Consider the following 12,682-nt stretch of genomic DNA (forward strand, 5'->3'; position numbering starts at 1 on the left):
TCAGCTTTGCTTTCCGTTGGGGGTTGGATGAGGGGTGTTGTTGGTGAGGGTAGTGTGAGGGGGCGTCAGGGCTTGTGATTACAGCGCGGCTCTGATGAATCCCCAGGCTCTGCTTGAGTGAGACAAACTCAGATCACATTACAGAGCTGGAGACTTGGATGATCTGAGGGAAGTCGCCAATTGAAGACAAAAAGCTACACATTCATGTGCTCACAAACAGGCCCATACATACACAGACTTATGCATAAACTATAGCCCACATATCCCCAGTTAATTGAGATACACTTTGTAGAACAATATGCAATTTGACCTTTGAATAACATCTAAAAATAATTTGATGCTACACTGACTTGTAAAAGAGAAAGTGATGCCTCTGCATTACATGTTACTTGTTAGACACTTTTATCCAAAGCGACTTACATAGTCAATACTGTGGGCAATCTCCACAGGAGCAATCTGGGGTGAAGTGTCTGGCCCAGGGACACAACGACATGCTGAGTACAGTGGGGTTTGAACCTGGGCTCCCCTGATCCGAACACCAACGCACTAGTCTACTGCGCCACACGCCTCCCTGGCAACCTTTAACGCCTGTTCTTGCACAAGTTTGGTGAGCTGGACTCCATCTACAGTGAGAGGTCTGTAAGGCTTTACAGCACTAAATCAAACACCAGTGTCCTTCATTTTCGGTGAAACAAACTGCTAAATGTTGCTGCTGTAAGCTAGATAGTGTTTAGTTCATTTAGCCGTGCTGCCAGGACTTGCATCTCAAAACACCAGGGGGAAGCACAAAATCTTAGGAACATTGTGGGGGAGGAAGTTTTCAGGACTGGGGCGAGGGTAATGTTGGCTCCCTATGAGCAGCGCCAGTTTTGTGCCAGAACCAGAGCCTTGGCAAGCAGAACCAAGTTCAGCAGCCTCTGCGGACTTCGTGGCAGAGGTGAAGAGACCAAAAAATATATAGACGGACGAAACTGAGAACAAAAAAGGTTTGCAAAAAAGACTCTAAGACAGACAAGCTGGCCTTCTCGCTGTTGAACTAGTTAGTTATATTGGCTGGCTGGCTTGCTTTGTCTTGTGTTGATGAACGTGTTTGATGTTTGTGTTTGGCAAAGTTGTCGACGGCCTAGTTATTGAACACAAGTTAAGTTATTGTAACAAAAGTAATTTCACAACAGTGGTGTATTAAGTGAATTGCACTTCAGTGGCATTTAATCGTAAAAATACCAATTCCTGCATAATGTTCCTTTTATCATTTCACAAATCTCAGAGTGCAACCCGTTCCAGATGTTTGTCTTGTTCTGTCTCGCCAACTAATTGGGTTCTCTTCACTCCATTTAACTTTAGTAATGATACCACAAGCACCAGTCCTATAAGGCTATCTCTTCTGGTTTACCTCATTATCACCAGCCCCAGCAGAAGAGCCAGAAGGATCAGGAGGTGTGAGGGTGGCATTTTGGGCCATCTCAGCAGCTGATAGGAAACAGGCCTGATTTTGGATAAGCTCTTGTTATGCCAGAGTCCTAAAAACTCTAACCGAGTCTGAAATATCTCAATCTTTATCATGCCCAGACTATCCAGCCGTGGTTGTAGACTACCCTAGTCACCTAACACCTTGCCACTTAAAATGTTTAGGGTTAAATTAATGACTTGTGTCAAACTATAAAATAGTGAATCATTTTTGCATTAACATGATTGCGTTCTTATTCTCCTGAATTTGTCACATAGATAGCTATTGCAATCTTCTTCAAGTAAATGGGACATTATTTTGAGGAATACTCCTAAAATGAAAGGCTGAATTAATTACATAAAAAGGTACTGTTACTCAAATCAGTATTCTCGGGGGGTTTTCTTAGTTGATGGGGTATGATGACGAGTAGCTTACAGTAACTAATGTCTGTAAAGTTTATATTCAACAAACTTCAGATAACTGAAATGCTTGATCTTCTAACACTGGATTTTTTTTCATTGATGTCCACATAACCGGCTCTTCAGCAAAGGTTGCATAGTTTCACTTTGATGTGCTGGGACATCACTCTTTTCTAAACTCTTCCCTGTTTTTCTTTCATCAAGAGTTTATTGGTTTAAGACTTTGCTGTGTGCCCAGTTTTACTGGCTGAACCAGCTGAATTTGTTGGTTCTCAGTTGAAGCGTGAGGTTGCTCAGCTTGTTGGATGTTATTGCCAGCTTCGTCAGTTAAACTGCTTCTCTTAATCATAAAATATTTTCTCCAGTTTTATAGCATTTGTAACAATGTTAACACAAAAAATAAACCAACTGCAGCAGTGTTGTCCACCAGGTATTATGAGGACAACTTGACTCTCTCCACTAGTCCACTTTATGTGAATGGGTTATTGGAGTGGGGAAAAGGCCACGAGTAAAAAACGTGTGATGGGTGTTGGGGGCCTGGTCGTTTTCTCTAAGAGCCTGAGTAAATATAGCCTGTATCTGAGGCCTATCTGACGCCCAGCAAACAGACTCATGTGGCACTGGACTCTGTCCCGCCACACACACACACACACGCACGCACGCACGCACGCACACACACACACACACACACACACACACACAGCAGGACAAGAGACGAGTCAAGTCAGGTGTGAAAGGCCTGGGTGGGGTTTTAGGGTCCATCTAATAAAGGAGCATTTAAGTGAAATTATGTTAATGCATGTTCATCATAGCCCATTGAAACATTCTCTACAAGGCATTAACCTCCAAGGGAGATTAAACAAGAGCGGCTCCCTGAGTACTCACAACTATCAAATATCCTTTCAAATGTATGTGGCTCAAAAATTAAGTGGTAATACTCTGCTTGTTTGTATGGGAATCAGGTTGTTAAAAGTGCTTCACACTGAATTGAGGTCCATAACATATTTTTTTGCTGAGTGTATTTTTCTCAACAAAGTCTAAAATATTTGATTTTGTTTATTGCTTTTAAAAAACAGACACATGTTATTGTAACAGCAATGTAATACATTTCAAAATCTAAAAACTTCCACTGTACTCAATTAGATGTCCCAAAGTTTGTTAACTTTTTGCAATACCAAAATGTTTGGGGAATATTTTTCTGATCACAAATTTTACAAAGATCTATATTTAACTTGATGCCAACTCAGGCCAATTAAAAGTTTGTTTACATGGTATTCAACCCATCAAAACAAGAGTTGTCTTTGCCTGGATGTGATTAAAGTTGAGCTGTGGTCCGATAAGACGGGGACTGTTTTTATAACAGTTATGTGGAATCCCTTTACGCCAGAGTTGCACGACAGAGTGAGAAGCGTGTGCTGAGTGAGATTTGACTGAACCTACTTTACATGCACATGTGAAAGAGAGACAGAGTGTGAGACGGAGAGAGAGGCCTTATGGTGACTCAGCATGACAAGGTCTGCGGGGCCTGTATGACCTCGTTCATCGAGCTGAAGCCCCGGCTCTGTTTCTGCTCTTCTCTGGTGGGATTCACAAGAGGAACGTGAGACGGAGTGACAGAAAACAGTTAGGGGAAACAGAACCACAAGTGCTGAAGTGGAGAAGACAACAGCACATGTTAGGGGAAGAAAAAAACACAAGTGACAAGCAAAAACGTTGAGTAAAAAAATAGAGAACAGCGAGGTGAGATAGTGAAAGATAAACAATGACAAAAAGTCAGAAGAGAAGGAGACCAGAGCCGCCTCACTGCAGTAACAACCAGTTAACATAACAACTGTGAGGAAATTCATTCTGTTACGACAAGTGTTTAGAAATCTGTGACATGATTCAGCTTTAAAAAGTGCAACATTTCCCGACACACTGGTGTGGTTTCTATCAAGCCTTTTCTTTTACATAGGCTACACTTGCTGTCTTGCTTCTACACACAGCTACTGAACAAAACAACACTCCGCTGTCAACCCTGAAAAAAGAAAAGCAGAATCTGTTTAAGGGCAACATAGCAAGTTTACTTAACCTGTGAGAATAATTATCATGTCTGTGGGTCTGGAGGGGCTTTCTTAAAAACAAACCCTGATGCCTTGGAGACTTCATATTTCTAAGAAAAAGTGAAGAAGTGTATTTTTGATCGACAGCAAAGAATAATTCCATGCTCATTTTATCATAATTACATTTCTTGTTTGCTGCCTATGCTTTGAACTGTCTCAAGTTTTAAACATGGGAATCTTTTTACTATCCTTCCCACATTATGTTATTGTGACATACTTGTCAGACTGTAAAACAGGTCAGGACATTCAGGTTCTGCTGCTTTTTTTCATTTTTTACCATTTTAGCTAGCCATGCTAACGGTGCAGGTCTACTTTGGCAAGTCAATCCACCAACTTGATCCAGAACAGAAGTCATAACTGTTGTAAGGTCTTGGAATTTGGTTTGCACTTTCATATTTTCTTCTAAATTAATGAGACTTTTCGCTGTGATCCTGTGACTATCAGAAAGCCATTAGTCGATAATATTGAATAAGTACATGAAAAACTACAAGGGGTTAGCTTAGTTCTCCAAGGCTACATTCTCTAAGCTAATGCTAATGAAAGTTACAAATAATGTGTGATCCGACCCATGATTTGAGTAGTAGCCACTTATGTTATCTTGCTTACAAACAGGCAATGAGGTGAAAACACATCATGCTTAGCGGAAGTAAAAAATATAATTTGCATTATTATTAGCAATATGGGTTTAGTGCTATTTAGCTTATTCTAGCATGCGAACAAGCTACATTAAGATGATGAACATGGTAAAAGTTGTATTTTCTAAACATGAGAATAATGCTAAGCAGGTAGCAGTTGTTTGACATTTAAGCAATGTTATCATGTTGATTTAAGCATTTAGCTCAATGAGCTGCCAATATGACTGTAGACTCTTAGTCTTACTTTTATCTGCCTCTTTCTTTCTCCATAATGGAAGTACATTTCTTAACAGCAGGACTCTCCTTTAAACTAACTTGGGAAACCAAACACAACTATTAGAATACAAATCATGTGAACTGAAACTCACTGACATGGGTGTCCACATAATTACAGGTATTTGGAACATGTCATGAGTAAATGAGGACTGAGTGGATATATCAAAACATTGCACCAGAAAAAAAGCATATCCTTAATTAAAGGCTGTATTGTGAATCATTACTGGGTGGGTATTGTAAAGACAAGATAATGGATGTGTTTTTGTTTCCTACAACCATGCCTGTGTTTTGTCCTTCAAACCAAAGTGAGGTTTTGAAGTGACACATCTTCCTAAATAGCTGATGTAAGCATAAACATGTAGAGACACTGTTGGGAAACGGCAGAGAAACCAAGACTTGAAAACCACTTTGTCAAACTAAACAAAACTGTGAGTGAGGTAAAAGGAAGGCAAATGTGTTGGCCGAGAAAACACCCAGCACCCCTGGCAGGTGGTGGTGTTGTGGCTTGATAAGTCTGAGCCTCCTACCCCCCTCCCCTCTGTTCCCCTCATGTACAGGATCTCTAAAAGCACACACAGCCTTGATAACAAGCACACACACACATAAGTGAACCCTGTCACCCCACAGGGTTTCACAGTATCACCACAGCAGGACTTGCAATTTAGCCATTTTATCAGAGTACAGTGATGCTTCAATAACACATAACATGTATGATTAAAGTTGTATTTTGCGGATACATTTCAACAATCAAAGAAGAAGTCAAGAGTCATCTTTATGTACAAAGTCTTTATTTCAATTTTTTTTTTGGTATGGCTTCTTTGAAGGGACTGTAAAAGACATCTTTATTGAAAAAAAAATGTAAAGAATTTCTTATGCAACCGGTTAAGGATCTACAAAAGAGCATAAATTGTAGTTGCCGTGCACACAACTCCTCGGACATCGTAACAGGACATAAATCAAAATACGACACCTGTGTATCTGCAGGTTAAATGACATCAGTGCCACAACAAGAGTCATAGTAACAAAACAAAGAAGCGATCTTAACTTAGTACCTCATATAAATACCTACATATAAATATTGTAAATGTACGTGATGACTGAAAACATTTTAAATTGCTGTACATGAATGTCCTCTTGAGAGCAACAATCTCAGTGAGAAAAATAAACACACTGGTGTTTGAGCTCAGTGTCAGCTACCTTTCAACAACGATACACAGCGCTCCTGCTCCCCGTCGCCCACGTACTGCATGTGATTATCTACATCCATTTGAAATTATCAAGACCCAAGCTTGGCCAGTTACAAACTCTCTGCACTTAGTTTCTGTAGTGGGGAGGGGAGCGCTTGAAAAATCAAGAGATTCAAAAAGGAGTTTCTGTATTATTAAGGCCTCTTTAATTAAGAATACAAAAAAGTGTAGTCCTGACATAAAAAAAACAATGGAGCTCCCACTGTCATTTATACTGAAACGTTCTTTCCGATTTGTCCTTGAGGTGAAATCTCATCGTCCTTTTGTGTCGTAGATCTGGAGGTTTTTGTTCACAGGGCAGTTCTACCCTGTGAAGGGCACTAGGATGGGACCACAGGGAGGCTTAGGGCTGGCTGTATACCCTTCTCGCCCCCATGTTTGCCTTCACCCATCTCTGACTTTCCCCGAGTGTCCAAAAGCAGCAGTGCCCTTAATATCCGGCCCCTGACACTGGGGGTCGGGAGGAAAGAGGTGTGACAGCTCTCCCACCATCAGTATGTACCACGGACACACAGGACTTCCACTGATTGAGCCAGAACAACATTGATAATAATGGCATACAAACAAACATTGACATTAATACAATAATAAAGGACGATAAAAATAATAGTAATAATAATGATAATAAAAACATGAAGTGTCAGCTTCTGGAAGCCCTTGGAAGCGACCACATACTTTAAGCTGTCTAGTTTCCCAAACGTGAACCTTGACAGCCTCCCAACCCTTTTACCCTTTAGCCAACGAGCAAAGGGTTCATTCCTGATCGTATAGTGCAATAGTCCCACCCTTTTTTTTCCTCTTCCTGAAAGCCCCTGCTGATGATAGCTGGGTCACCCTTAAAGGTTTCGCCATCATCTCTTTATAAAAAGGTCCGCGTCCACTACTCCCTCCTCCTCCACCTCCACTGTCTTCATCTTCTTCTTCTTCTTCTTCGGTGCTTCCTTCACAGGCTCACTGCATGCGGTCCGGCTGGATGTGCTGCTGCTGGGCGTAGTGCAGGAAGGCCTGTCCCGGGCCGGCAGCAGAGGGGAGGGAGGCGTGGATGGAGGCCGGTGCCGTGGCGGCAGGGGCTGGTCCGGCGCTGGCTGTGGGGCTGGTGGCGTAGCTGTACCCCAGGAAGCTGGCCGGAGAGGCGGCGTACGGGTACTGCTGCTCAAAGGCCGCCTGGGCGTACTGGGAGTAGGCGGCGCTGTAGTCCATGTAGGGGCTGCTGGCGACGGAGGGGGAAACCTGAGAGGGCAGCACCAGGCTGGGCTGCATGTAGGCCTGTGGGTAGACGTACTGCTGGGCCAACCTGTAGACAGACACAAAGAGAGAGGGGGGGTTATTAGACGGTGAAGCAGAGACATCTCAGAGTCTTGCTTCTATTGTTTACATTGCTCCCAGAAGGCGAGCTTGCTGGGAATATAAACTCTCTGGTGGTGTTCTGAAACTAGGAGATCCTCACATAGAGATCCACTGTTATTAAAGGCTACATGAAGGAGAGGAGGAGGTTAGCAGGCGAAGGTGACTCAACGCTCAGTCTGTGTCAGTTAGTAAAACCTACAAAACCTGTTAGGTAAAGCCTCCTGAGGTAGACGGGAGGGGGATGGCGGGGGTGAATGACAGAGACAGCCGTTACTGGCAGGTTTTCAAGCTCAGGCATCGACAGAGTGTTTTAACAGCTGCTGCTCTTCATTCGCTCAACACACACACACACACAAAAAAGGGAAGTTTGTGAAGGCAGAAGTCTCCTAGTTCTCACTTAAAATCTGCTAGGTGATGATGCTAGCCGGGGGAGGGGAAGGTTTGGAGTTCAGAGTTGGGTGTCAGGCCAGATTTCACATAAAGCCCATTACAGCAGTGGGGTCCGGGGACTGCGCTGTCTTTCTTTGCCACTTTATGAGCTAAGGAGAAGGGAAGAGGAGAGTCTATTTTAGTCAGATCATGAAGTGTCCCTCCTGGGTTTGTCGTCTACAAGGAGGGAGGGTTGTGGGCGGAGAGAAGAACCCCTCTTTCATTTAACAGGGTGATGTAACCAACTTTTTTTTCATTGAAGCACTTATCGTTGACATTTGGGACCCAGACCACGAGACAAAGAAAACAAAGTCACAACAAAAGCCACTTTGACGTACGCTACTGAGCTGCATCTCAGTACTGACAGAAATCTTCCCTTCATGGTCTGGATTTAAATTTCAGTGTTAGCTTTTTCTTCTTCTATGATTCAATCCGGCAGAAGAAGAGGATCAGTAATGAGAGCCAGCCGGGAAGTCAACACAGCAAAAGATGGAAGCATGCATGGATAGGGATGTCATCACGCTTTCACACAAACACACTCCCTCTCAACCCCCCCCCCTCCTCTCTCTCTTCCACCCAGCCACCCACACACACCAGTAACAACTGCAAAGCCCAAACCATGCCATAATAGGGAAAGAGTCACACCGCAATCAGCAAAACCTCTTCAGTTCATATCACACAAGAGCAAAAAGATAAAAAGGCACTCCAATCCATCACAGCACACCGCACTGCACTCTCACGCCATCACTGGCACCTTGGAGAGGGGCTGGCTGAGGGAGGAGGGACGGGGCGAGCGAGGCAGACATTTTCTGTCAAACCCCCCCCTCCTCTGGACTACTCCTGCACTGTGGGCATCTTCTGATCCTCTGCTGGTACGCTGGTGGTCAGCTGGCAGCAGGAAGCAACCATGGCAGAAGGTTGGATAGGAGGAATATCGTCAGTAACATTTAGGATGGGATCAGGAAGCATTTGGGGTACTGACATGTGTTATCAGTTATCTGACCGTTAATTGAAATTAAATCAATAGATATTCAAATAGCAGGACACTGATTGTGGTGCTGCATATATATCACACCTACCAATCCAAATGTTGTGTAATGTTCAGTAGCCCACATCAAAAGTATGATTGCAGCACAATTTGTAAAAGAACAATTGCTTCTAAAGAGATTCATAAGATAACAATAAGATTGTTTTAGATAGTGCCTGTAAAACAACCTAACATGCAGAATTTTCCTTAGGATTTGTGTTAAATGTTTGGTTTTGAATGCAATGGCCACTAGATATTGGCCAATACGCACATTTTATGACTCAGGATTGGTATTAGAAACAAAAAATAGGTGGTTATGAGACATCCTTAATGGCAGCTTCAGCTAAGAAACCGGCATACAGTAAATGTCATTTTTCCACCATTGAGGAAGATATTTCAAACAACAACATGGTAGAAAAACAAGTTACACCAGCTCAGTGAGACATCTGGCTCATGAAGGGAACATTTGAGACGGACATAAAACAAGAAAACAGTGGCACATAACAAGTGAGCATACACACAGGAAGGTAACCCCCACCCACCCACGAGAGCAATCTACCCTCACAGTGCTATTGAGCCTCGTACAATGATGCATTCACTCAGAGATGACCATATATTAATGCTGTGGGGCATTTGTGCTTTCACTCGCATGATGTATAATGAGCCTGCCTTTTTCCCGTGGCCTTGGCAGTGTGTCGCCATAGGCAGTTCGCCTTAATCCAGGCTTAAAATCACGTGACCTTGTTTAGGTAAATAGAAACTGATGTAAATAATGTACGCCTGAAGGGACTCGAGGGTAAACAAAGCCGTCCTGTATTAGATCTCTGGCGTGCATAAAGGGATGAACATTTTAGCTCTATGTGAAGAGAAAAGAGGGACGAGGCTTGTTGGGGACAGTAACAAGCTCCCGGGGCCACGGAGATGCCAGATGCCAAGTGCATTGTGGGGCAGTGGCAGGGGAATGTGGCTGACAGCCAGAAGATCATAGGTCAGCAGTATTTTTGCTGACCGCCTGTCTGTTTCATAAAGCGTCACTCACTGAGACACGAGAGGAAAACAATTGATGTCCGTATGCATTACAAATACAGGCCAGAGTAATCATCATCACTGAGGCAATCTAATGAGGCGATGTGAAAAGCCTGAGCGATAAATCACACAGAGCCGCTAAATATTTCTACACGATAAGAGAAATGATCTTCGGCGCATGACTCACCGAAAAAGAAAGTGTGAAAACAGACAGGGCTGGACTGGGAGGGGGGGATTAAACAACACCTTACAGTACTGGTAAGGCGACTTGATATTCCTCTCTTCATTGTTGATTGTGAATATTCTTTGGCAGCAGCGGTAGAAAGAAAAAAGGTGTTTTGTTTGGCACCTGGAGAGGTGAGTTTCCTAGGGAGCAGACTGCCTCATTAAGCATTAAGTCCCAGAATACACCCCCAGATACCCTTCCNCTGCAATCAGCTGTGCACCCTCCCCGACTACACACCTGCTTTCCATCAAGCCATTTACAACGGCATATCAACGGAACATTTCTTACAAAAACGACGCCAGATGTCACTGTAGTGTATATTTCTATATATTTCTTTGAAAAATCTAGTGTATTCATCATTTTCCTACACATTTATTCACAGGTGTCTTTAACCTGGAAGTTTCTCTTTAAGTAGTGGTGTGTATTGGCACTGTTGGCTTTCAATTAAGCAATCATACACGAGAGACCGTTCTTGAACTCCAGTCCAGGCGTACGGACCTCCGCGCAAGCGCCTCGGCGCTTGCAGTACTGTCGTACCAATAATGACGTTCAAGAACGCCTCAAGTGTATGATTGCGATTCTATTACACAAACTATCATTGTAATCAACAATATCGTAAAATAATTTCATAATGTGGGCTCATTTGCTCCCAAACCTACGCTTTCTGCTTGAGTTAATCTCCGCCAGAAAGTAGTTCCTAGAAAGTAGTTCCCATGGTAACGATAGCCGATCAAACACTCCTGCTACCCCGCTTACAGTTATTGATATAATTATAGTAAATAATATATTATTAACCAATTTATTGAAAACAATTTATTGAAAACAATTCTTGAATTGGGCCATTTAAATATCTGAGTAATCACTGTGTGGGATTAGCGGAACAAATCAAATCAGGCTGTCCATGGTGCTGAAACATTTTGGGTTCAGAATGAAGGTGGATGTTCATGCTTCCATTAAAAGTGCAATTCTTGAAACAGCTCTCCATGAACTCCATGCCAGACTTTTTTGCAGGTGGTGCTGCTGTGGTGTTCACGGGTAGGACTACGTTATAGGAAGAGCTTTCCTCCAGTGGCCGTTTCATGGCGTGTCCCAGACCGGCAAAAAACGCGTTGCTCCACATCTTTCTGTTGTCTAGAGATGGAGCCCAGTAGCTGCGAAGCGATGACTCGTTTTTATGTCCGCTAACGGACATGATTTCTCTGGCCTCCAACCCTGCCTCCGCCAGCCGCTGTATGCAGGTGATACCGATTTCCAACGAGAGACAATGTATAACAGTGTAACGGCTGTGTGTCGCTAAACGTCGCTATGGAAACCACACGATGTAGACTCATGGAAGTAGTTTCGGTAGGCTAGTGGCGTGTGTAGGCCACTGGATACTTTGTGATTAGGCACGTTCTATTTGATCGTTGTTTGATCGTGGAATTAAACACGCCTATTGACCAATCAGAGAGCTAGCTCAAACCTATGTGTTAGAGCAAATTTGTATTCTACAATAGAAATATTGGAATATCCTGCGATAGAGGCTTAGTAACTATGCTGCTAGCTTTGTATCAAAGGAACTACTGAGGTTGCTACTTTACTGAGCGGGAGATGTGGTGCCCACTAGAAATATTTACCGCTATCAAAATGTCTCGAAAAACCACAATGTACAGTATGTTAACAAACAAGATGCTTAATGTTAATTGCTCTACTCTTTTCCTTTAACTCTTTGCTGTTATGTCCAACAAGGCCATAAATATTGAAATGTACCAAAAGGGAGGTTTACGTATACTTGTAATTCTATATGCTGTCTTTGAACAAACCCAGGCTAGCTGTTCTTGACTGTGTATGCTAAACTATTTGCTGGTATCGTATGCAGACTTGATAGACTCTTGTATCTCATGGCAAGAAGGCATAAAAGCATATTTGCAAAGATGTAAAAATAATCCTCTGACTCAAAGCAAAGCCAATACGATAGATCACTCTTTTTGTAAGAATATAATGAAAATAGAATTAGAGAAGTGAAAGAGCCAAAAAGGGACATCGTTGGATTTAAGCAAGTGATTGTTTTGATAAACATGGAAATCGAAATTCCAGGTAATTTTGGGCATAAGTTCATCCTCCACTGTCTTGAACTATCAGGCCATAAAGGGACTCCATCTATCATTCATTTCTCTCCACATTTAATTGTGGAGTTCATCAACATCTCCTATTTTAGTATGTTCTTCCAAAATGGATTTGTCCTCTGGTGTAAAGAAAAAAACCGACTTAGCCTCCTCTCTCTCTCTCTGTCTCTCTCTCACACAAAACAACGTAGCCCTGTGTGTTTCCATGCACCGACAGTTATGTTCCCCATCCTGCAGGGAGTGATCCGCTCGGTACAGTCAGGAGAATAGTCCACACAGATTCACCAGCAGCTCTTTATAAGGACAAGGGAAAAAAGCCCTGCTGCTTCTATATTTAGATGGACTTTATTGGCCCTCTTGTGTTCTTTTTTCTCCCCGTCAACTCCCCCCCCCCCC

At 42.9% G+C, this 12,682-nt stretch overlaps 1 protein-coding gene across 2 annotated transcripts; it reads right to left on the reverse strand.

Annotated features, from left to right (window-relative positions):
- Positions 1-5,654: 5,654 nt before the first annotated feature.
- On the reverse strand, positions 5,655-9,197 carry LOC104967100 (RNA-binding protein 38-like). Of its 2 annotated transcripts, none has more exons than XM_010796503.1 (2): positions 8,657-9,197; positions 5,655-7,420 (listed from the first exon to the last, which is right to left on the reverse strand). In XM_010796503.1, the coding sequence occupies exon 2, from the start codon at positions 7,384-7,386 to the stop codon at positions 7,078-7,080; it is 309 nt and encodes a 102-aa protein (XP_010794805.1). In that variant the 5' UTR covers positions 7,387-7,420; positions 8,657-9,197; the 3' UTR covers positions 5,655-7,077. The 2 variants fall into 2 exon arrangements, with proteins under 2 accessions (XP_010794805.1, XP_010794806.1); XM_010796504.1 differs by lacking the exon at positions 8,657-9,197 and adding an exon at positions 7,871-8,367.
- Positions 9,198-12,682: the final 3,485 nt, after the last annotated feature.

Source organism: Notothenia coriiceps, unplaced genomic scaffold (genome assembly GCF_000735185.1).
Source record: "Notothenia coriiceps isolate Sejong01 unplaced genomic scaffold, NC01 NC01_scaffold00037250, whole genome shotgun sequence".
NCBI lineage: Eukaryota > Metazoa > Chordata > Actinopteri > Perciformes > Nototheniidae > Notothenia > Notothenia coriiceps.